The sequence below is a fragment of the Dunckerocampus dactyliophorus genome, chromosome 1, assembly GCF_027744805.1.
Source record: "Dunckerocampus dactyliophorus isolate RoL2022-P2 chromosome 1, RoL_Ddac_1.1, whole genome shotgun sequence".
NCBI lineage: Eukaryota > Metazoa > Chordata > Actinopteri > Syngnathiformes > Syngnathidae > Dunckerocampus > Dunckerocampus dactyliophorus.
The window spans coordinates 38003522-38027266 of NC_072819.1; the positions used below are offsets into that span (position 1 = coordinate 38003522).

At 41.1% G+C, this 23745-nt stretch overlaps 1 protein-coding gene across 1 annotated transcript in view; it reads right to left on the reverse strand.

Moving 5' to 3' along the window:
- LOC129185081 (serine/threonine-protein kinase WNK2) overlaps positions 1–23745 on the reverse strand; it is a 39935-nt gene that overhangs the window by 8279 nt on the left and 7911 nt on the right. Inside the window, exons 3-26 of the mRNA XM_054781768.1 lie at positions 15714–15886; positions 15347–15567; positions 15099–15256; positions 13729–13817; positions 12488–12707; positions 12162–12417; positions 11881–11996; positions 10942–11676; positions 9378–10448; positions 8981–9175; positions 8381–8782; positions 7960–8139; positions 7515–7558; positions 7142–7301; positions 6942–7058; positions 6577–6744; positions 6447–6498; positions 6109–6207; positions 2720–3483; positions 1915–1972; positions 1770–1837; positions 967–1625; positions 509–744; positions 142–360 (exon numbers count right to left, since the gene is read on the reverse strand). Of these exons, the coding sequence (XP_054637743.1) occupies positions 142–360; positions 509–744; positions 967–1625; positions 1770–1837; positions 1915–1972; positions 2720–3483; positions 6109–6207; positions 6447–6498; positions 6577–6744; positions 6942–7058; positions 7142–7301; positions 7515–7558; positions 7960–8139; positions 8381–8782; positions 8981–9175; positions 9378–10448; positions 10942–11676; positions 11881–11996; positions 12162–12417; positions 12488–12707; positions 13729–13817; positions 15099–15256; positions 15347–15567; positions 15714–15886 (6460 nt within the window). The remainder of the gene's footprint in view (positions 1–141; positions 361–508; positions 745–966; positions 1626–1769; positions 1838–1914; positions 1973–2719; positions 3484–6108; positions 6208–6446; positions 6499–6576; positions 6745–6941; positions 7059–7141; positions 7302–7514; positions 7559–7959; positions 8140–8380; positions 8783–8980; positions 9176–9377; positions 10449–10941; positions 11677–11880; positions 11997–12161; positions 12418–12487; positions 12708–13728; positions 13818–15098; positions 15257–15346; positions 15568–15713; positions 15887–23745) is intronic.

Sequence of the window (23745 nt, forward strand, 5' to 3'; positions counted from 1 at the left end):
TTTGCTGACAAAGCTCTTTGGATGAGGAGCGAAACGTCCGACACCTTCTTCACAGAAGTACAGATGACGTCTCAAGAAGCCTTTCCCTCTACAGTATGTAATATTTTCTGTAGACATCACATATGCTCCTATAATGTGTACCTTGACTTGCCAAGTTTGTCATCCCGTCAATGTGTTGCCCAGTGCAAATGTTGTCCGAGGAGAAAGAGCCTTTCAAAGAACAGGGTTGCTGCGTGTGGACCTGCTCTGGGACTCTGCTGCGCAGTTTGCCAGAGCTGGAGCTGCCACTGGAGTGTGCAGAACCGTCAGACAGAATCGAACTTTTAGCGGGGGACCCAGACGAACTGCCAGTACTTTCACCTTGATGCAAAAAAATAAACTGATGACAAAAGTGTGCGACATAAAAATTACTGGGTAACATGATTGTGTTATCTCTGAACCTGATGCCAATGCAATGCACATGAATCATCACATGGACCCACGTATCATCACTGCTAAACCCACACACCTTTTCTCTCCACTGTGGTGGTGGTGTTGGTGAGATTGCTTTTGAGCTGCTGCACCATTGGATTGAGCAATTTTCCAGGCTTTAGTTTGTGTTTACTGGCTCTTCGTCTTCGTCCACTGGGAGGAGCAGCATGAAGTAGGCCAACATTGGGGGGCAGAGATTTTCCCAGCTCTTTGTACAGACGTTCAATTTCACTTCTCTGAAACGCTTGCAGTTCCGAGATCTCTTTCATGTGTCTAAAATGTAAAAACAGTTTGATATGAATTCACCATATTTCCATATGACAGAAATAACAGGTGTCAAAATTTCACATACAGTTTCTATTGTGATGCAATCAGACATGGGCTTGCATCTTGACAACCCAGATTATTAGCTTTTCTGTTCTGTCGTATGTACCAAGAACATTGACTACATTGATGTTGCTGTGGGTGAGTGCTTGTGTGTGTCAGTTACTTTACTTTTCTCTCAGCTTCTGTAGTTCTTTCCTCACGTCGGCATCCTCAAACTCAGAGTCATTGTCGCTACTCATGTAGGATGAATGGGCATGTCCTGTAGAAGGTGAAGGAGCGTGACCATTCATTTCCAGTGGCTGTCGGCTCGGTGATTCAGTACTCAGCTCGCTTTTGCTCCGACCAGAGCGTTTCAGAAAGGCTACCGCCCTCTTCATGAGGTCACTTCCATTGTGCTCGGAAAAAGCATGAGCTGGGGTTTTAACATGGGCTACGGGAGGAGCTTTGCTGCTGCTACTGTCCTCATCTGCAGAATCAGAGCAGAGGTGTGACGAGTGGTGGTAGTGATGATGGGTTGGGGTGCCTATGGTCATGGCCCGTGGTATATGTTGCGGTGTGACATCAGTGCTGGACACCGGTGTAGCCTGGAAGAGGTTTGGTGGGGCAGAGAAGCGGTTACTAATTTGGGGTCTGGAAGCACTAGTACTTTTATCGGTTGCAGCTGTCAAAGAGGATCTTCCGGCACTAACATAGTCTTTGTTATTTCTATCTGGTCCATGGCTGTGGGACCTTTGAGCACCACTAGAGTGCGTTGGGGAGAAGCAGGTGCTGCTGCTAGTCTTGCTTTTTTCCACATGGCAAATTACATTTGGTGATGTGGGTCTTACCTGGAAGAAAAAAAATTCCAAACCATCAGTACATTGTCAATGAACATGTTGAGCTAATGAAAGGTTCAACCAAACATAACGCTGCATTATAAATGAGCAGATATACTGTACTCATCAAGAGAGTTGAGATAAATGAATTCTTACTTCAAAACAGCTTTTGAAGTTATATGGACCAGAACTCACAGCCACATCTCTTCTGTTTGAATTAGAAGCTACAGAAGTAGAAAGAAACAATACATTGTAACAACATTGAGACATAAACCTATTACACAAAACATTCATGACCTACCTGCCAAAACGGAGTCACTTTGTGCACCCACACAGTCTGGGCTTTCAGGAATCTGAGGCTAAGAGAAACACAGATGTACATGTAAGCCCAAAGAAAGTCAAAAAGTGTCCCCTTGCAGTAGACAAACCAATCATTCCACAAGTCTGTAATGCCATCATACTCATACATAAATCACACAAAAAAATGCCCATATGTACACTAGGGCCCTGTCCACACGGGAACGTTCCTGGGATAATTTTTTTTTTTTTTTTTAGCAGATATCACATATCATATCATATCACATTTTTATGCCAATATCGAGTCGATAATTATTGGTGGCCGATACTATCGGACATTCCCTCATGAAAAACGTGTACAGTACACAAGCAGAGCTGTTTTAAAGTCTATTCTCTGAGCGACAGGTAGCCAGTGCGAGACCTGAGTACTGGAATAATATGGTCATCTAGACTTACGACGAAGTGGAATTACTTCTACGAGACACCAAAATACCCAGAGAATGTTGACTGGGGTGAGTCATGTCTGTCAAAATATTCAGATATGTTGGTTTGTCGACAAAGCTCACGTCTGGTCACATGATGGCGACAGATCGATGACATCATCGTTTCTGAAAAACAGCAGTTCGGCCATCTACACAAAAACAAGAAGCCGGTGTTTTCAGATTTTCCCACTCCGGAGGCCGTTTAAAAAAAAAAATGTTTCAGGGCATCCAGAACGGCATTTCTGTGGATGAGAGGCTAAAACAATAAAATACTTTGCCATTTTGACCTGAAAACGTTTCTGTGTGGATAGCCCCTAACACACTCACAATTTCAGTGTTTACCAATGGTTCCCCCTGTTTCTTGGCAAGTGACCCCTCACTGCTCTGGCCATCTGAGACAGATGTTGAGCTGATCGCTTCTGTGCTGGAAGTATGAGGGTCAGACAGCGCACTAGAAGGCTGGGAGGGAGCGTGTTCCTGGTACAATAGGTTCCTCAGCTTCTCATCCAAAGTCTTAATGGTGCGATCAACAAACTCCACCCGGCGTGGTCCCTCACTGTCTGACTCTCCAGGCCCCGCACCTGCTGGCTGTGGATGGCCTAATGAGCCAACCTGATGCGCTGGACTCTGGGGTTGGGAGGTGACTGACGCCGGTGCTATGGGTGTGGGATAGGGTTGCTGGAGGACCACAGACTGATGAGTGGTCAGCTGTAAGGGTAGGTCACCAGTAGGACTGGACTGATTGCCATGACCAGTGTGTGTGGCCAAAACAGCTACTTTATCAATAGCAGTCACATCCGGAGAGACTGGTGGCACAAAAGCACAGCATGGGATGTCAGTTACTATAGACACAGCAGAGATGCAAGGTTCATCAACAGGAAGGGTGTCACTTTGGCTAACAGCCACAGCACTGGGTTTTGTTTTAATGGCAGTGGACTCTGGCGGAAGGACTTGGGCTACGCCAGTGTTTTGGTCTTGAAGCTGCACTGACGTGGACAGAGGGCCTTGTGAAGATAAAGACTTATGAGCAGTAGAACATGGAGGTGTGTTGCTGATCGGTTTTCCAGACAGTGTGGCAGACTTTCCAGATTCTGTAAAATGTAAAAACCAACAGTTAATCAAGAACTGAAAAGATTGGGAGCAGTTAAGGCCATAGAAAAGTGGAACTGAATCCTTTGTGCTCGTCAGTATTACATCATTTCTTGTCTTCACCCATAAAGCTCTCTCAGCTAGAGTATAAAGCTTGTCTTCTTTATTGCCATGAACCACTGCAGAGGCTCTCTATTATATAACTGACCTCCCCAGAAGAAACACAAAATTGCCGCATCTGTCCTCTAACAGGAAGAACAATAGAGCACACATTGCTTCAATTTGTAGAACCGATGACGAGATCTCACGAGATTAAAACGTGACGAGATTTCTCGTTCGGAGAAAAGCTGTAGCGTGACAACAGGGCAGCCAGAATCCAAGCGAGACTCAACTATGGCATCGATACTATAAATGATAATATAGTAATATGGAAGTGTCAGTGTGCAAGGCATTATTGGACGCGCACACTAACTCATTCAATACTAAAGACGTAGATATACGTTTTTATAAACCCAAAGGCCCAATCCCAACATCGTATTTATACGTGTTTTACGTTTTTTTTGCGCGAGAGGCTGATGTAGGTGATAATGCAACTCCCCACCAATGTATTATGCGTCATAGCAATTTAAATGCCATAAACACAGCCACTAGGTTTGATAAGAGCTTGGCAGGGACCAGGAGAAGGACAAGACAAACACATGACAGGAAGAGCAAGTCAGAGCGTGTGGATTAGTGTAGTGTGCAGAAGGTTACGCATTGTAGGTAAAGTTTAAGGCATGCACGCACACACATAGTTCATGTACAAATGTGAAAATTGTACATATTTCATGGTGTTATATTTGTAAATTGCTATTTTGACGTTTACAAAAAACAATTTTTTGTATTGTTTATGTTGTAGTATAGTTGTTTAGATATTTGAGCAGTCATAAAAGCAAAAAATATTTGAGTCAAAGTGAAAGTTGTGCTTGAAATGTATATTTTCACAAAAAGCTTGTTTTCTCCTTTTTCTAGTCGGCAGCTGATATTTTCCTGAACCTTGCCCATGTTCTACTGCTGATTACAAAAGAACAGAAAAAGGTAGAAACAAACCTTTTTTTTCCTGATGAAAGACGGAAGTCTAATCTTTCTTTTGGTAGGTTCCATTTTTATATAGCCATAGAACACAATATTCTGTGTGCCTTGAAAGATCAGTCAAAATAGTCTAAAATGGCCAGTACTGAAGGAGTTTGAAAAATGGCTGGGATTTAATTATTATAAGTGTTTTAGGCACACCTTGCAATCCAACCAACCTATGTGTTTCAGCGTCAACATCAGCGAGCGATGAGTGGCTGTTTTTTTCCATCTGAGTTACACAGCTGCTTGCTACTTGTTGATGTTCAAGGAGAAGCTGTAGTAATTCTACATTTGATCAAATTTTAATTCAGATTTGTCAGATCAACCCACGTAGATGTTTGGACTTGTCTGCATCTTTAATCTCAGAGCAGCTCTATTGACAATCATTGCATTTGGGTCAACTCCAACTTTCTAGTACCGGCACTCACCGGTTCTGTTTCATAACGCACCTCATACATAGAAGAGATCCGTGTTGACAATTTAGCAACATAGTCACTGTATTCTACCAGTAAGGTTGCGCATATAAGTGTTTATTGCGTCATGCATTTATTCGGTAATCAGATACAAGCCATCAACAAAGGTGAAGAATCTGCCGAGCAGGCGAGTAAGCGTGAGCTCCACCTTCCGTAACACCGAGAAACGCACGTCTGAAAGCTGTAAAAAAACCAAACAAAAACAAAACCAAAAAAAAAAAAAAAAAAAAACTCCAGAATGCAACAAAGCCCTTGACAAACAGTGCCACGAAAGTAGAGTTTGGACACAATCCTCCGTTGCCTTGCTGCACCACGCCTTCCTGGCAAAACACAAATGGGTGTCCAAAGGGTGCCGCAGGGCCAATCAAGGAATGTGGCTCATTGCAGAAATTACAAAAAAAAAAAGTGGAAAAATAGAGCAAAAATGCATACTATAACTAAAAAACCTAAAATGTTGATAGAAATAACAAATATTTGTCTTTAAATGCATGCATGTATAATGTATGTATATGGTTTTTTTATTATATATATATTTTTTCCATTATAAATGTCAAAGTACAGCTGGACAGCCCTGATGTAAATAGACAGAGACAAGTAGATAAGAGAAAAACAGTCATCTGTACTATTACTATTGTTTATTATTATTACTATTATACTATTATTAGAGTATGTTATAACAGCGGTTTATTTGGCCTAAAAAAATGTTGACTAATTTTTAATCTTTGAGCCTCAATTTATGGGACAATAAACATTTCTAAATGCACCTGCACTGTTTTGTGACTCAGTTAAATAAAAAAGTTCATTGTACTTTTCTTAAAATTATGGTAATGTTAAAATCTCGTCTCATCTCGTGCATCGTCTCGACTCGTGAGTTGGGTGTCTCGTGACACCCATAACAGATGATAAAAAATAATCTCCCAAAATCAGTAGAATGAATTATTGAGATTGAAAATGTTTTTTAAACTATATCATATGAGCATCAAGGCGAGAATGAATATTTCTCAGTGTTCAGTATGTGTCAGGCCAGTGTCCTAAACATACCCATGTCTGCTGAGTTGAGAGGAGGAGTTTTCTCTTGGTCTTGGATTGGCATTTCAGCAACTGGGCAGATGATAAACCAGCGCTTGCCAGTGTGAAGGACTGCCAAGGACAGAATGGAATAATTTAAGATTAAGATTCATCACAGGCAAAGGGACTCACCCACCACTTAACCAACAAAAATTGGAATTTCAAAATATTATTTCGAATACTATACCAGACTACAGTATTCAGTATGTAGTAGTATATAGGACTCATGAAAGTGTACATTTATGTAAGACCTCAGTAAATTATTTTGGAGCAAACACATACAGTGTGTTCCAAGAGGTAAACTGCTTTACCATTTTGTTGGTAGACCTGCTGTGGGGTGCTTGGGACACAAGACTTAATTCCCTAATAAAAATAGAGAGGGTTACTAGAAACAGATTGTGCACTCTCACTAGAATTATGGCAAAAATAATCCTCTCTCGCCTCCATTGCCAGTGTGCCAGCTCCATCACTTGCAGGACTGCTTGCTTGGTCAGAGTTCCTCTCACCCTCAGTGTCTTCGCTCAACAGGTCCTCAGCCTTATCTACGATGTCCTTCAGCTGTTCAATGAACACTTCTTTCTCTAAGGGTAAGATAAAATCGTTCTCCACCTGAGGAGAAGGTTATTAAAAAAAAAAGTTTTTTCTACAACAATGCAAACACTGGCCCAGGCAAATTTGAGAGAAGAAAATATTTAATAATTCCACATACAGTACCTAAAAAATACTTAAATATACGAAAATTGATATGCTGATGTGTAATTATGATGCGTATCCCTAACTTTTGTGGCAGTGTTTTTCCTACATACCATATATGTAGCAATCTCTTCGGGTGCATCTCCATCCAGGTCAAATTTAAACGTGACCATTTTATGATTGTGCGTTTCCAGTTGGCACTCCACCATCTTGTCCCCTGTGTTACATACCTGCAATCAGATAACACACTGCTGATACTGTTGAAATGGAGGACAAAACATTGCACTTTTGGAAGATACGTTTGGCAACGCACGTTTAACATGCTGAGCTTTGGCCTGCTAATCTTTTCCTGGCGAGACCGAGTGCGTGTTGACCTGCGGTGGTGTTTGCGGACTTTCACCTCCCCTTTACCACCATGTGGCCCCTCATAACCATCACTCATCTCCTTGCCTGATGTAGCATCAGAGTTGACACTGTTTAGGGAGAAAGAAAATTATAGGTCAGTATTATTGTTTTTATTATAACTTAACTACCAACAACCAGCTTTAATTTTAGGTGAGTTATTGTTTTTTTATTGAAGAAAAATGCAATAAGACATGCAATAGTGCAGACATGAAAATGGATTTGGCAAAATTATATGGCCTATGACCAGTAAATATAGCTTAAGAATAAAACCTTATTAGTACCTGTCATAGCTTTGTCCACCAGTGTGTTTTTCTGCAGTCTGATCCTACAAAGAGAAAAATTGAAAAAGCAGAAATAAACTCATGTTTAATAGAATGAAGAATGAATGTATCAATATACTGTAATATATTTCTGATAGTGACTTTCGGCTGACAGCAGAAATTACATTATCTCCTATTTGAGGGCTTTTTGCCAATTATTTGAGCAGTTGCCCAATACTTTTTGTATTGCCAGCCATAATGTTCGATGAGGTATACCCCATATGTCTTGGGGATCAAAATTCAGTGCATGTCTTAATAACTTTGGTCAGTGCATGTCTTAATAACTTGGGACACATGCCGAGAGTTTCCAGAGGGTATGTCCACATGCATGTGTGAAACTTCAAAATACAGACAGTTGACCCCCAGCCAAGTCAGTGCAGGCCTCGTGAAAAATGTCGATATTCACCTCTCCGTTGGCCTCAGTTGGACCACTGTGCTGTGGCTGTGTCAGGCTGGAAACCGCGGACCCAGACGATGTTCTCTGAGACTCAGAGGAATGGAGAGGGGGAACCTGGTTCTGAACTTGACTTTGGTTTTGCTTTTCCAAATGACCACAGGTAGCAGGTGTGCCCTGGTCTGACATATGCTGCACAGGTGTGAAGAAGACAGTAGGCTGTGTGAGAAGGTTTGGCTGGACAAGGGTGGGATGTTTGACCATTGTCTGCTTCCAAAGACAAAGTAAAAATTCTAACTGCAGTTTACGTATTTGTTTTAAAACATTTGCTAACTAAAACTAAACGGGGCCCACACATTCATACATCGAAAACATTTCTCAGTTCACAGCTGCACAGTGAAATCTGGCACTTAGTTGCAGGCATCATATTTACCTGTGTAAGAGCACTGTCGTTTGTGGGCGGGTGTGTGCTCAGAGACGGGCCAGAGTGTGTGTATAAGGGATGTGTGGTTTGAGCTGATACAAATGAAGGTTCTGAGTAATAGACATCGTCTCTGACACCTTGCTGCAGAGCAGCTGTGCCCTGCTCATTTGGAGATGTGGGTGTTGGCATTTTACCCAGCATAGGTGAAGGTTGAGGTTTCAACAACACGTCATTGTGAATAGGAGAAAGTGGAGAGACAGCGGGAGTTATAGGGAAAGTATATCCAGGGGAAAGGAAGACATGGTTAAGAGAAGATGCTGAAGAGTGAGGGGCAGTGTGTGAATGATGGTTGGAGGCTTGACAGTCAGGAACAGCTGCCATCACCCGGACAGTGGGATGCTGTGAAGAAAACTGAAGGGGAAAAGAAAGAAATGGAAGAAAAGAGGAAATCATATTGTCTAAACAAAGATTACTTCGTTTTCAGTCAACATTATAATCCAGTCCAAAAATATTACCAAGGCAGAAATAAGCTTAAGATTAAAGTAAATGGGGGAAGAACTACAACTTAATAGAACAGGTAGTATTTGTAGCATTGCACATTGACAGTACCTGGCATGAGTGTGCTGGTTCTGGTGGTGATGAAATCTGCAGTGGTTGCAGTTGCTGACGGACAGCTGTTTCAGCTAGCAGCTGCTGATCAGATATTGTCTGGGCTGTGAAACTGCACGCTGAGTGGGGGAGATTTTGTCCATGGTTCAATCCATCTTGCTCAACCAATGTAATGCTCTGACCACCAGACATGTCCTACAGGACATTAATAAACCAAGAAAGAGAAGACAGTCGGAAGGAATTCAGTGCAATGCGCAGTTTTACAGTTAAATACAGAACATGTACATGGACAGAACATGAACAGAACATGGACATACTGTCCAACTCACATAATTATAATGGTACTGTCTAAAACTGGGTAGACTGAAAAGTAAAACAAAGTCACGTTTTTATTCACCTGGGCAGCTTGGATATGTTGTGAGGAGACTGGAAGGCTCTGATGAGTCAGCACCTGGGGAACTCGTCCATAGACCTGTGGTGTACCAGATGACTGTGCAGCTCGGTACTGACTCTGAACAGGAACCGCCTGTTGCTGCACTGCTCTAAGGGCAGAATGTGTATAACTCTGAGAGCCCACATCAGATAAACTGGTCGTAGAATAGTGTTGGTTTGTGGCTGCAGCCTGGTCTGGTGAGACTGTAGACTGGGATATGTCCTGGCTTGATTGTGGTACTGTTATTGGCATGGGGTTCTGGTTTTGCTGCTGAAGGGTTGGGTTGTGTACTTCTTGTTGACAAGACGATTGAAGAGTCTGAGAATGGTGAAGAGGCTGTGACATTTTCTGTATATTATGCATTTGTTGTTGTATACTGTGCATTGTGTCTGGGCCACACTGAAGTTGTGTCTGAATGCAAGCCTGTCTACTATTTTGGGTTTTCTGCATACTGCCTTGAGCGTTTTGCATTAAAGACTGTTGGCTATAAAGTGCTGTTGCAGAGGAGCTCAGGCCAATCTGCTGATTTGACAGTTTAACCACAGTTTGAACCTGCTGCAATGCACTAGGAGTGTTTGCCAAATGACACTGGGCCATTGCTACCATATTTGAGGACGCACATGTAAGAGAGCAACTTTGTTCTGACTGCTGCGCTGGTAGAGAAGTTGTAGTGACTGTAGTTTGTTGCTGAACTGAGCTGGGACAACTTGACACAGCATAGGTCTGTTGCTGGATTGAAGCAACACAGTTCAAAGCTGCTTGCTGTGCTTGGTGACATTGTGTCTGGTAGCACTGTGCAACATGTTGTGGCCCAGCTGATGCTGAAATACTTAATGCTGACTGCTGTTGCACACTTGGAGGTGTGTAACAACCACCGGTTACATGATGGAGATTGCCTGAGCATGAACCAGCTGGACTTGGTGTTGCAGCACCGGGTTGGCAAGCATAGAGAGCAGAAGGGTAACTTTGTCCAGGCTGGAGGCATTGGTGAGATGTGAGCTCTGATGATTGATTCTGGTGTCCCACAGAATTGGCCTAAAAGCATAAAAGAAGGGATATTTACATACATAATTAGGATTTAAAATATTGGACACTGGTAAAGTTTTTTGAACCGTTATTGACATTTAATGTGAGTACACAAAGACAGATGTAAGTAAGCTAAAATCTAGACATTAGGCAAAAAACAAAAGCGGATCACACTTTCTTCAGGAAAAGGTGATCTGCACAAGAGTTAAAGAGGGATGGAGCTGTTGCATTGGACCAATAAAGAAATGTGTTATCATCTATGTTCATTGAAGAGAAAAGCAGTGACAAGTTAATCAGCAGGGAGATACTGACTGTTAGACAATTAACAACAATTTTTTGCCGCAATTAGCTGGCTTATGATTTTGAAGATTGTGGTTAGCTTTGGGAGCCTAGGCAGGAAACAAGACTCAGCAAGTAAATAGGAGATCATATATCCTCCAAACAAAATTATGCTGGGCATTGTAAAGCCAGGCAGAAATCAGCTAGTCTAGTTTCGACCTACCACTCCTACAGCACCGGCAATTTGCTGCTCTCCTGCAAAGAATCTATCCTCGCTGACATGAGGAGGCTCTTTATCCCCAAATAAGCTGCCACTCAGGAGCTGACTCTTCAGGTTGCAAACTTGAGCAACACAGGGTGTTCTGTGGGAAGCTGATGAAGTTGATGCAGTACGACACGGTGTTCCTTTTTGATTGATTATATTGAACAGGGACTTCTGCAGCAGTAAGAAATCTGAACAATCACTTGAACTTTTAAGGTTTCCCAAACCTGTGCTTGGCAATGTTCCCATTGAGGAGAGGGAGTATTTTGAATCAGAGGATGGGTGGTGCTGGATCACTCCCTGTGACCCCAGATGAAGCAGGGAAAGCGAAGCCTGCCACAAATGACCTCTTTGCTTTGCGAAATGGTTGCTACGATGACAGGTTAGATTGCTAATGTCAGAGTGTCTACGGCCACTTGTCACAGGTAGTGTCATATTCCCACTGGCAGCTTCTGAGTGATGTTCCCGTTGGTTTTCTATCACTACAGGGGTGGGACTAACTGATCTCCAAGACTGTTTTAGAGCATGGAGTTGAGCAATGCGTTCTGCGTGGTGAGTATCAATGACAGGAGCACTTCCTCTGCGGGCTGCAGCTCCAAAACGAGTACTAAGCTCTGGGCTTAGCACCCCCCCCAATACTTCACCTGTTTCACAGGAGTGAGGTCGATCTGTCTGAAAAGGTATACTTCGGTGGCACTGATTGAGAAGCAACCCAAAAGGCAAAACACACATTCATAATTAGCAAGTCACAATCTATGAATGAAATCAAAAGCATGTATGTAGACCTTGTGACAATTTGGACATGATTGCGCATATTCTCCTCTGCACCAACACTTTTGTGCATTTTTACAAATCTGAACTTACAGGGTCAACATGGGTCTGCATGCTCTGAATACAAACCTGTTGTGTTGCCATAGTGATGGGCTCCAGTAGGGACTGATAGAGGACACTCTGCTGGCTGCTGTGGGAATCCGAGTACACAGTGGAGCCCTTGCCACTGTCAAAAGTGCTGTCTGCTACAAAGACACAAATGAGGCAATCATAAAGAGTCAAAGATTACGCTTTAGCTCATTTTAACAGATAGCTCACTCTACTGCTGCATCGAGGGTTCTTTTGACTGACAACAATGAAGTGTCATACATTAATTACTCCCCAAAACAGGCTGTATGTGAGGGGCTTACATGTGACTGAGGTGACACTAGCTGGCGGGGTATGTTGTCGGCTGTGCTGCTCAGAGTCTGGCTCTGGTTCCAGCAAAGGAGGCTGTCTCGCATGTGCAATACCCTGAGAAGGTGCCACTTGGAACCCGTTTGCCCCATCAATTTGATTAGCGGCTGATACAGTTCTCTCTCTTCTCCATTTGATCAGTGCCACACGGTCCCTAATAGATTTTCCAACAGTCTTAGCGTCACTTTCATGAAAGAATCCAGACTCAACCTGAAAAAAGAAAGATTATGACTCCTAGGCTATGTAAAAGTGAAATCTAACCAGTCTCATTTTCACATACCATCTCTTGCGCCACCACTTCTGGGACTTCTTTTTCCAGGTCAAACATGAACTCAATGGCTCCACTTTCCTTATACTTTCCTTTCAATTTCTTATGGTCCTCCACCCACAATTTCAGGGCTATTGAGGTCTTTTTCCCATCATCCTCCTCAGCGAGCTCCACCCTCACTCCTGTGTCCTCAGCAAAGAAGGCATGGTTCAGGAGGTCTTTGATGGTATACCTGTTAGAATGTACAATGAAGTTTCAAGTCTGGTGCCCAATACAGGGTAACTAAAAAGTAACTCCATATTTCTAAATACTTGGAATGTAATTTTTCTCTGTTTTGCACGTATATTCTTTAATGCATCAAAATTTAATCTGTACTTTTTTTCAGATTATTTTTTTTCAAATTGGGAGGCTGGCTGAACGTCCAGCGAGCAGCACGTTACTTAGTGTGGAGATCTGTTGCTTGAGTACATAGATCAGTGGTCCTCGGTAGGCGGCCAATTAAGTGACTCTGGCCCTGTCCAAACGTTCTTGGGATTTTTTTTTTTTTGCGGGTTGAAAAAAAGTTGCCGGATTAGTAAATAATTGCATCCACACGGGGACAGATAACTGAGTGAAAATGATGTAATACACAAGGCACACCTACGTGTGGTGCTGTGAACAGATACGCGGACAAAACCACTTGACACACTAAAGCACAGAAGAAGAAAGAACGCATGCGCATAAGTCCGTCATCTTCCTCTTTCCAAGGCTCATCTAGACTTACAACAAAGTGAAATTCAATGTGCGTCATTTTGCAAGTATAAGACAAGAAAATACCGGGAGAATGTTAGCTGCGGCGAAACCTTCAGATATTGTCATCAAAGTCCGCTTGACGTGACGGAGATGTGGCCGTGGCGTTATCGTTTTTAAAAAATTGTAGCAGATTTGCTAGTTCATACAGAAACAGCGAGCCAGCGTTTTCAGATTTTCCCACTCTGGAAGCAGTTTTCAAAAAATACAGTTTCAGGTCACCCAGAACGCCTTTCCCGTGTGGATGTGAGACTGAAACGATAAAAAAAAGATAAAAGCTGTTTGCCAGCCTTGTGGTCCTGGACCTCAAACTCCTGATCATCTGATACAGGATGTAAATTCACTATCACTGTGACAGAATTGAACCACTAAATTGCTACTCACTTTTGTACTGAAAAGTGATATGAGTTATGCTTATAGTAACGAAAGCATAAGACACAACATAAAACCTTGATAGGACTTACCTCTCCTCTCTCTTTTGGCAGATGCACTCCCCAATAATCTCCTTGATTTCTGGATCCATGACCTTGTTGTAACTGGCTGGCTTGACTCCCTAAAGGAAAATAAATGGAAACATTAAATATTGACATGTCACATGCCAACAAGGAACAGTGCAGTGGAACCTCAGTTAGCGTACACCCCAATTAGCGTGTTTTTCGGTTAACATCAAAAATGTGCCAAACTTCTGCCTTGGTTTGCATACACTTTCCGGTTAGCATATAATGCGTTATTTTGAAATATCCTTACTGAAAAGAAAAAAAACTACTTTTTTGACCAGTTATTTTTAAACAATATAATAGAACATGATGGAAGTGGAACATATGTATGCGTGTATAAATAACAAAAAATAACTGATTTAATTCAAAATAAATAATGCAGATCTTACTTCAGTCTAATGTGGCTAATCCTGCAACTCATGCCACAAGATCATAAATTCCTAGTTAAAAAAGCAAAACTTAAAAAAGCAAAACGCTAATAAATGTAATCAGTGGCTCAAAAAGGTCACAATGATGTTACATTATTTCATAGCATGGTTAATGTGAAGGTCACAACTTGTCCACAAGTGTTTTGGAGTTGTTGGATTATGTATTTGCCACTCAGATGCTGGTCAGGCAATAAGTGAAAATAAAAAAAAAGACTTCTATTAGTTTCCACCTGTGGCTAATCTCAAAGTGGAGGATGATGAATATTCATCATTAAAAAGGAAAACTGCACTTTTTTGGAATTTTTCCCATCATCCACAACCCTTATGAGAGACATGAACACACGTCTTTCCCTTTTCTTTGAGTTCTGAATTGTGGAAAACTGCTGGAACGGGGAAGCTAACCATGCACGTATTTTGAAAATTCATAAAAGGTGTAGTTTTCCTTTAAACTAGAAATGCTTAAGAGTCTAAAAACCGTCTAAAACCCAACCTGCTTTGCTATTCCCCTTGGCAGAATGCAAGAATCCATTAAAAAAGCAAAATAAAACAAATACCGGGGGATGAGGTGGGAAAAAAAGAGGGGCACCAGATGCTATACATTGGAAAGGTGTCAACAAAGACGAAGAAAACTATGTTGTTTGCAGTAACACAGCCACAAACACGCAGCCACAATAGCTCATGATATGCTGTGATGTAGCCAAAACAAAACAAAAAAAAATTCTGAAAAGTGGTATACTTTATTTAGAAGAGCACGGGAAGAAGCAGTCGTGCAATGCTGTGCAGAAAGACTTTGCCGCTAAATTTCTGAATCTGGGACCACAGAGGAAGGTATGGCAAGTAAGGTTTTACTGATAATGTGCTTTCTGTTGTTTCTACAAACTGGAAATCATGTATAGAAGTTGGACTCACACTTGTGACTTTACGGTAAATCTGTGCAGCATTCTGACATTCCGAATAGGGGTATTCCGAGGTGGCCATTTCTAGCATACACATGCCAAAGGCGTAGACATCCACAGCTTCATCATAGTGCTCTTCATACATCTCTGGAGCCATAAACTCTGGAGTGCCTGAAAAGAGAGTTTGGGTAATATACATGTGATTTGCCTCTTTGCTGTGATCACCATAATTAAATCCAGCTAAAGGCCGCAGTGCCATACCTATGACACTTTTTGCAAAAGAGGCTGCTTTCAGTGTCGCTAGTCCTAAATCGCCAATCTTGACAGACCCCGTAGGTCCAGTGATGAATATGTTATCACATTTCAGGTCCCTATGAATTATTGGAGGAGTTCTTGTGTGGAGAAAGTGAAGGCCTTTCAGGATCTGTCTGCACCAGCTCCTTAGCACCTTGGGCTTCATTACCTTAAACCGCTTCAGATAGCTGCAGAAGGGAGAGAGAGCACATTTTCAGACACCGAGTTTCACATCTTCAGTAAGTAAGACAGATTGAACTTATTTTGTACAATTGTGTGGTGTGTCTCCCAACGTATATTTGAAGCAGTTATAAACTCTTTCCTTATTACTCACGTTTTTAGTGTCCCTGATGTCATAAGCTCTGTTACTAGAACAATGCACTTCTTCCCTTTGAGCGGAGACTCCCAAAAGTCATAAAAGCGGACAATGTTTGGATGTTGAAGACCTTTTAACATTTCAGCCTCTTCCTTGAAGCGCTGACGTTCCACTTTTGACAGCTTACGATCCTGAGGAAAAAGGACAGTTTCTATTAAGGAAAAAATAGATATCATGAATGAGTGATGACAGACATGTGAACTTACATTGAAAAGGCAATCATCATTGCACAGAGAAAGTGAGAAATTCGTCTTTAAATGACATCCCTAGCTGGCTTGTGTCTAATATGCATTTATGAGGAAAAACCCAGCAAGGCTGTTGTGCTTAAAAAAATATATTTCTGTGGCTACCGAAATATCACAAAAAGACTCAATGTGAGTGACATATAATAATCATTTATTTTTTACCAACACATTTGTATCTGCATTATATCCATAGTCGATGCAACTGAATGAGACATTGAAGGGTGTGTATGTTCCGGTGCTTATTCATCACGGTGGTCACACCCTCTCTACACTGCAGCGAGAGGCTTCGTGTCATCTCTTCCATCTTTCTCCATTTTCTTCAATATCTTGTCATCTCATCTACCACCTTAAGCATCCCCCTCCCCCATAGCTGCAACCTGTCTGCCGCTCTACACCCCTCAAACCAACCACTCCCTTCTAGATCAGCAACAATGCCCCACACACAAACAACAGAAGCCTATCTAGTGGAAACAGCACTATGTCCCATTCCCTGCAAGGCTGCTGCAAGGAGCAAATTGCTCTAGGGAGTGCCAAATGTTGCTTTGCTGCATGTTCATTTTTGCCCCTCATAGCAGCAGTGACTTACATAATGCACAACCCCACCCTCACAGAGGTGGTAGACAAATTTGAAAGCTATAAGACATTCAATTATTTACCCACAATAAACTCCAGCGAGATAAAACAGCACAAGGTTACATTGAAATGAAAATAATTTCAAAATGAATCATCATGTGCTCTACTGCTGTGTGAAACGATGTGTAAGCGTGAACCTGGCATATCAGGTTTTGTGTGTGGAAATACGGGATGAGGATTTTCACTGCACTCTTCTGAAGAGTCATGAATAATTCACCTCTGCAGAAACCCTTTTTCTACCGAGGCAAGCTGAGCAGTGGAGGGTTGGGTCCGCCCAAGTTGGCCTGGGTTATGCCCAAAGCACTGCACAGACCGCAGCAGTTACTATAGTTGGACCACATACCTTTTTAAAAGGAGGCATAGGGATAGCCTGCATCAAGCAAAAAAAAAAAAAAAAAAAGCAAGCAAGCGCTGCAGTTTTTCTTTTCCTTTCTAGCACATATTTAGAGTCTACCTTTCATCATCTCTGCTCTCATCTTACAGAAAAATTTCTTCTGGCCTCCCAAATGCCCAATTGTAGTCACGACACACATCTCCGTTTGTCTTCCGGCACAGCAGACAGTGGGGCTTTTACATAATTCAGACTCCACATGCAGGCACCGAGGTGTTGTACACAGCAGGGTGAGACGCTGAGCCAGTGCAAATGTCGCATAGGCATACATATGTGCTCTCACATTCATGCGCACGCACACTAGACAAAGGAGCATCAATACAAGACACTTGCTCATTCATTATATTAAAATTCCAAATGGGGCTGAAAGTAGATCATCGATGCATGCATGCAGGTTTTCTCAATTTTAGCAGGCCAATGTTTAGGCAGAAATGCAAAAGTGACTAAGCAGAAGCGGAGTGAAGACGCAGTAAGTTCTGCTCAGAGAAGGAAGCAACCTTTAAAGCATAAAATTCCGCCAGCCACTATTTAAAGGGTCCATAACCTGTTATATATTGTTTGTAATTATCTTCTACATTGTTCGATTTTTGAACGCAAACGGTAAATTTGAAAAAATTACATTTATAGTTCATGGCGCCACCCATGACGAGCTCTCGCTGTTCAGTCTCGTTTCGGGAAGTGACGCAATTGGGTACTACCAGTCAGCTACACAAACATAGCAGTGTACGAGACAGAGGAGGTTAACAGTGATTATAGCGAAGATTTGAGCGATGTGTCAATAGTTTTCGAGGAGAAAGAAGGAAAAAACATTTGGAGATGAAATAGAGAACTTACAGAACATTGACTTAAGACATGGAGATGAAGACTGGTCATCTTCAAAACACAGAATGGTGTGTTTAAATTACTCTGGAGTTATTATCCTTCAATTATTGTTTTAAATTGGCTTCTTAGTGTAAAGAGGTCTTTATAGTTTTTTTAATATTTTGCCGCCGTCACAGCCACCGCCCCCACCTCCCACCGTCAACATATTGCTGTGAAAAGATGTTTATATAACATGTATAATGCTTTGCAGCCATGTCGCTATGGTGGAATAGTGATTAGAATACAATATGTAAACAAGACATGACTTACTCTGTTCTGTGGCAACTTTGACGCTGTGGTCGTTCTTATCTTGTTTTTTTCCTGTGTACAAGTATGGGCCAGTACTATTCTGCCGGCAGAATAGCATTCTTTTTCAAAATGCGTTTATACCGTACTTTCAAGCCAAATGCTTCTTGTAAAAGTGTTCTTTCATAGCTGTCATCAGTGAAATGAACACTGCAAAAAAAAAAAAAAAAAAAGGTGAGGTTCTATCCGTCTCTCGTTTTCTGCACTTGCTTCATCCATTTTTATCTTAAACCGCCCTCTTTTGAAAAGAAAACAAATTTACAGTATCATTCAGATACTGTAAACATCCAGCAGAAACACAACATTTTGGCACGACTACTATTTTGAGGAAAAATATACTGAACCAAGTCGGCGATCTACCTCGAGAAGAGTTTGCTTAGTCTGCTTTAGTTGAGAGGTGTAAACCTGCTGACGTCACTTCCGGATTATTATTTTTTTGAGCAATATACAGTATTTAAGCAAAGGTGATCATGTCAGGGACCCTTTAAACAACTAGGATTGTACAATGTAAAACATCAGGTTTCTCATATCAGGTAACATATTGAAGAAGAAAGCTTTCATATTACAGAGGCAGCTATCTGCTATTAATTCATATTGTGCTGGGCAGCCGAGCCTGAAATATATGTACCAGATGACCATGTGGCTAAGTGCAAGCCAACTTGGTTTGACGTATATTCGCGGCTATTTCGAATTAAGACACTGATATTGTCATCTATCAGTGGGGTTTCTCTTCCAATATATTGATCATTGTAAGTTTTCTGTATTGTGATAACTAACAAAAAATATTGTGATGCTGAACTCCATGGACCAGCGAGAAATGCACTGGGATTTATTACTGAGAGCAGTCTTGCTAAATGTGAGGTCCTATTTGGATTAAGACATTAAAACTACCCATGAACCCTTTTTTTTGTCAAACTAAATGCTAATGCTTACAAATACTTCTTTGACCTGAACATTTCTAATTACTGTGCATACTTGCTACCTCAGTTGCTAATACTGATAAGCAATGGCCATAACTGCAGAGTGAGGGTAAGATTTCTTGTTAGCAACAATGTGTGCCTCAGCCAGAAGCAATGCACATATCTGAGTTACATAATACATAAAACTATGTAGTTTTGTCCCCCAACATACAGTATATACATGAGATACAGTAGAACGTCAGTTTTGGTCGTTAATCCGTTCCAAAATGGTTGACAAAAACCAAAACAGACGAAATCTGATCAACTCAAATACATTTTTGTCATAAGAAAAAATACAATTGATCATTGATAATCCAATTGATCTGTTCCAGACACCCAAAAATATGGTATGTGTTTCTGTTAAACCATTACCCCTGTTAACTAATGAACCTTTCCAATACAATCCTATTCTAACAGATGTTACTTTCATACTTGCCTATGAATTCTTTCTTGAATTCAACAGTTTTACTTCTTTATCAAAGTGCTGGCACTTGCAACTTTATTTTGCAGCCCTCATATAATAATTAAAAAAAGCACCGATTTCTCTAACACTCAGAAATATACAGTGCGCTTGAACGCCTCATCAGCGCACGGCTCAGTGCTTGAAGGAGACAGATACGCATGGTTCATTATTCTGTGTGCGTTTTATGTACAAATAAACCACCTACATACACATAATGACAATCATTAAAGGACTGGCCGGAATTTGTCTATCGTGTCCCAACTCTAAAAAGAACCACTATCCATTCTTCACATAGACTGAGCAGGGTTTCCCCTATGATTTTTTGAAGCTGTCGTGGTGGGCTACATGGGAGGGCGGACTTCCACCACTGTGTCATGCCGCTGCTGCCGTCTGCAATTAAAAAAAAAATAAAGACAAATAGCAAACAACTAGCAGAACATGAACTGTTATTTTAATGGCAAAGTTGCTGAGAGCACTGCCAACATTTAAATGGCACTTTATTTATAAAGCACATCTCCACTCAGTGTGCTCATTTGTCATTATATATAGATATATATAGATACAGGTGTCATGTTTGAATATAACACTTATAAAAATACTAAGAGGTGAAGCAAATATTCTTTGGTGAACTACTCAACATCAACTGATAAGCGACTGCTCGCTTACGTGCTACCTGTTGGAGACCCCTGTGATAGCGTCACTGTCTAAAGCTGTACACGCTACGTATTTATGTAGAACAACTTCGACACACAACTAGTGTTTTCAAGTCAAGCCATAAGTATTACACTCAACAAAAATATGAACGCAACTCTTTTGTTTTTGCTTCCATTTTTTATGAGATGAACTCGTGTACGAATGAGATTAAATGTGAGCGATCATAAACTCAGCATCGATAGTCTAAGCATGTGACAAGCTGTAGTCAATTGACTACACATTTTACAGGCTATTGTTCATTCTTCCGATAATAAAAAACAAAGTGAAAGTCAACACAAGACATGTTGCGTATCTGGTCACTAGTCAAGTGCCAGCAAGGCAGACAAGCAATTCCGGTGCATGCTTATCAAAATAAATAAATATAAATATTTTAGATTGTTTTCAAAACTATTTTGGTCATTTTGTGAGTAAATAATAAGTTTTATGTGGACAGTCATGGAAAAAAATATTAGACCACCCTTGTTTCTTCAGTTTCTTGTTCATTTTAATGCCTGATACAACTAAAGGTACCTTTGTTTGGACAAATATAACAATGACAACAAAAATAGCTCATAAGAGTTACATTTTTTGGCAGTACAATGCTATAGCTATTCATGTAAGAACTTAAGTGATTATGGTTATTATCAAGAAAACCATGGAAGTTGATAGATATTAGCTCTTTAATGTAACTCTTATGAGCTATATTTGTTATTCATCATTATATTTGTGTCATTTTCCGCAGGACAGGAGTGAGCACTTCCTGTCCTGCGCTCTTATTTTGGAGTGCTGCACTTCCTGCTGGGGCGGGGAAATTGCAGCTGCTTCACCCCAGTGGTATTGTGCACAGCTGGTCATAATCACAATTAGAGGGGTTTAAAAACCCAGCGTCGTCGCAGGGAAGGTGCTGGTTCATTGACTTGTTTCTCCTCGCCTGTGCTGTCACCTGAACTACTCACGAACCTGTTACCATTTCCAGTTCTTTGTTGTCACAGAGCCTTTTCTCTGTCACCTTTTGTTTTTCTATCTTGCCCTACTGTGAGTGGTGTATTTTTTTGTTATTAAAATATTTTTATGTACACACTTCTGCCTTCTGTCTCTGCATACCAGGGGTCAAGCACTCGACAGCTCCTCGCACCGTGACAATTTGTCCAAACAAATGTACCTTTAGTTGTACCAGGCATTAAAATGGATCATTAACTGAAGAAACACAGGTGGTCTAATATTTTTTTCCATGACTGTATCTATATAACATACTGTATATGACTTCTCATATCTTCAAAGAAAGGCTTTTAAAAGTCTATGTTAATACACAGTAAGTATTTATCAACAAAATAGGGGAAATCAAATCAGCAATTAATCTTTCTATTTTTTTTTATTGACAAATTGTATTATAGCTCAATATGAAAGGAGGATCTTTAAAAAAAAATCTGCGGAAAGGGGCTGTATTTGTGCAGCATAATCATATTTATGCAGAATAGTCCATTTTCATTACTCAGCAGCAACGTATCATGTGGCCAAAAGAAGCAGAATTCCAGTAACCAGCAGAACCTAAGGAATAACAGCTGGTGTTGATGTCATTAACACACAAACGCACACACACAAAACTATATAATTAGCAATGAATAGCTGTGGTGCTGCGATACAGAGGGTGGTAATCTCACCCATCTGCTCTGATGATGACACCAATTCTCTCAAAGATACTCCTTGTGTAAACAGCCAACATGGAGTTGTGCAGGCTAGTGATGTGAACCAGGGACTGTTTTGCACAGGTAACCAAAGCCACCTGCCCCTGCACCATACCCCAAATTTAACTGAGTGTTGATTCTGACATAACCATTGAATTGAAGCCACACTCGTTTGTTTTCCTCTTATTATTACATGAATAGCTTAGTGACAAGGAGGTCAACTAAAGTGACCCATTATTTCATAACAGAGCTTAAGCAGGAGGCCCTCACAGGAAACAGCATTGCTTAAATACGATTACAGAAATGACTTAATTCACAAAGGGATTCCTCGTAGCCTACTCATGAGGTATTGTGACACCTAATTGCTTATTGCGCCATCTGACCAAATGACAGAACCAATTTTTGTTTGACACACAGTAACACTGATGTGAATGCTATAAGGGAACTAACGATGAGCTTGTCAACTCATCGGAAATCGCAGGAGGTCGTTCATTACTCAATATAACTGACTCACGGTGTTACCTTAAAAGGCTAAAAAAAACATCACACAGCAACTTGAAAAGATAGCCAAGATATATGTAGGGGTGCAACGATTCCTCAAATAATTAGTGTACCTTGATTACAAAATATAATCGAAGATTTTTTTCTGCCTCGAGGAATTGCTTATGTCACTGACGCGCTTACATCACCAAGCAGAGGACGAAGATGGAAGCAAAGATTTGAAGGCACGGGACAATGCGACAAGGCAACGTAAGAGAAGAAAAACAAAATGTAAAAAACAGACAGAAAATGTGGCTCAACAGCAAGTTGAACACCGTGTCGTGCATCAGTTGTAACGCAACACTTACTATACATAACACAACAGCACATCTTATATGCATCATCTCCTCCCAAATGGAGCGGAAGATCCGAGACAAGGTAACATCGACATAGCGCAAATCAGTGAGATTAAGGTTAATGTACCTCACTAGCTTTAACGTTAGCCTTGTGGAGGGCTAGCTTTCTTTTAATTATGACGGTCGAATGTGTGGCAGTTTATTGCGATGGTAACATGACTTCATATAGAGTTTATTTCACTGAAAGGAAGAGAGAGTGACAGAGCACAGGGATGTGCCTGCTCACGCAACAGTAATTATTGCATGTAAATGTGGTTGAAAATCTGTGTTTGCTACCTCAAAATTAAGGCACAAATACAACTCAATAGATGTGCACCTCCAAAAAACGCTGCTTGTTAGGACTGACTGTTGCAACGCAGCCCCTCAAACATCATCGCTCGCCTACGCCAACAAGCCAAAAAGAGTTGTAGTTTGCTCATAGAGCAACGCCACTAGCCCGACCCCGACAAACACCCACAAGAGTAGGGAGCCCAAAGTGCGGCCCAGGGACCATCTGCAGACCATGGCTCATCTGTCATTGCATCACTGCAGAAACAAAAGCCAATTAAAAAAAAAAAGAAAAATTTAAAAAGCTGAAATGTTGACGCCAACAACCAACGCAAAGCTTTGTATTTAAAGACAAAAGGTTTAAATATCTATCACTTTTTAATTCACTTAAAAAAAAAAAAAAACCTTTCTACAAAATAAATAAATGGAACTTTTCAATAGCTAGCTTCAATTTAATTAAAGTTCCACTAAAGGTCCACTTCAAGAGGGCTCAACATAATACCACTGCCATGATGTCATTGCCAGCATCACAAGCCAATAACCTGATTCTGAAATCCAGGATAAAGACTAAGCTGAGCTCAACCAACCCAA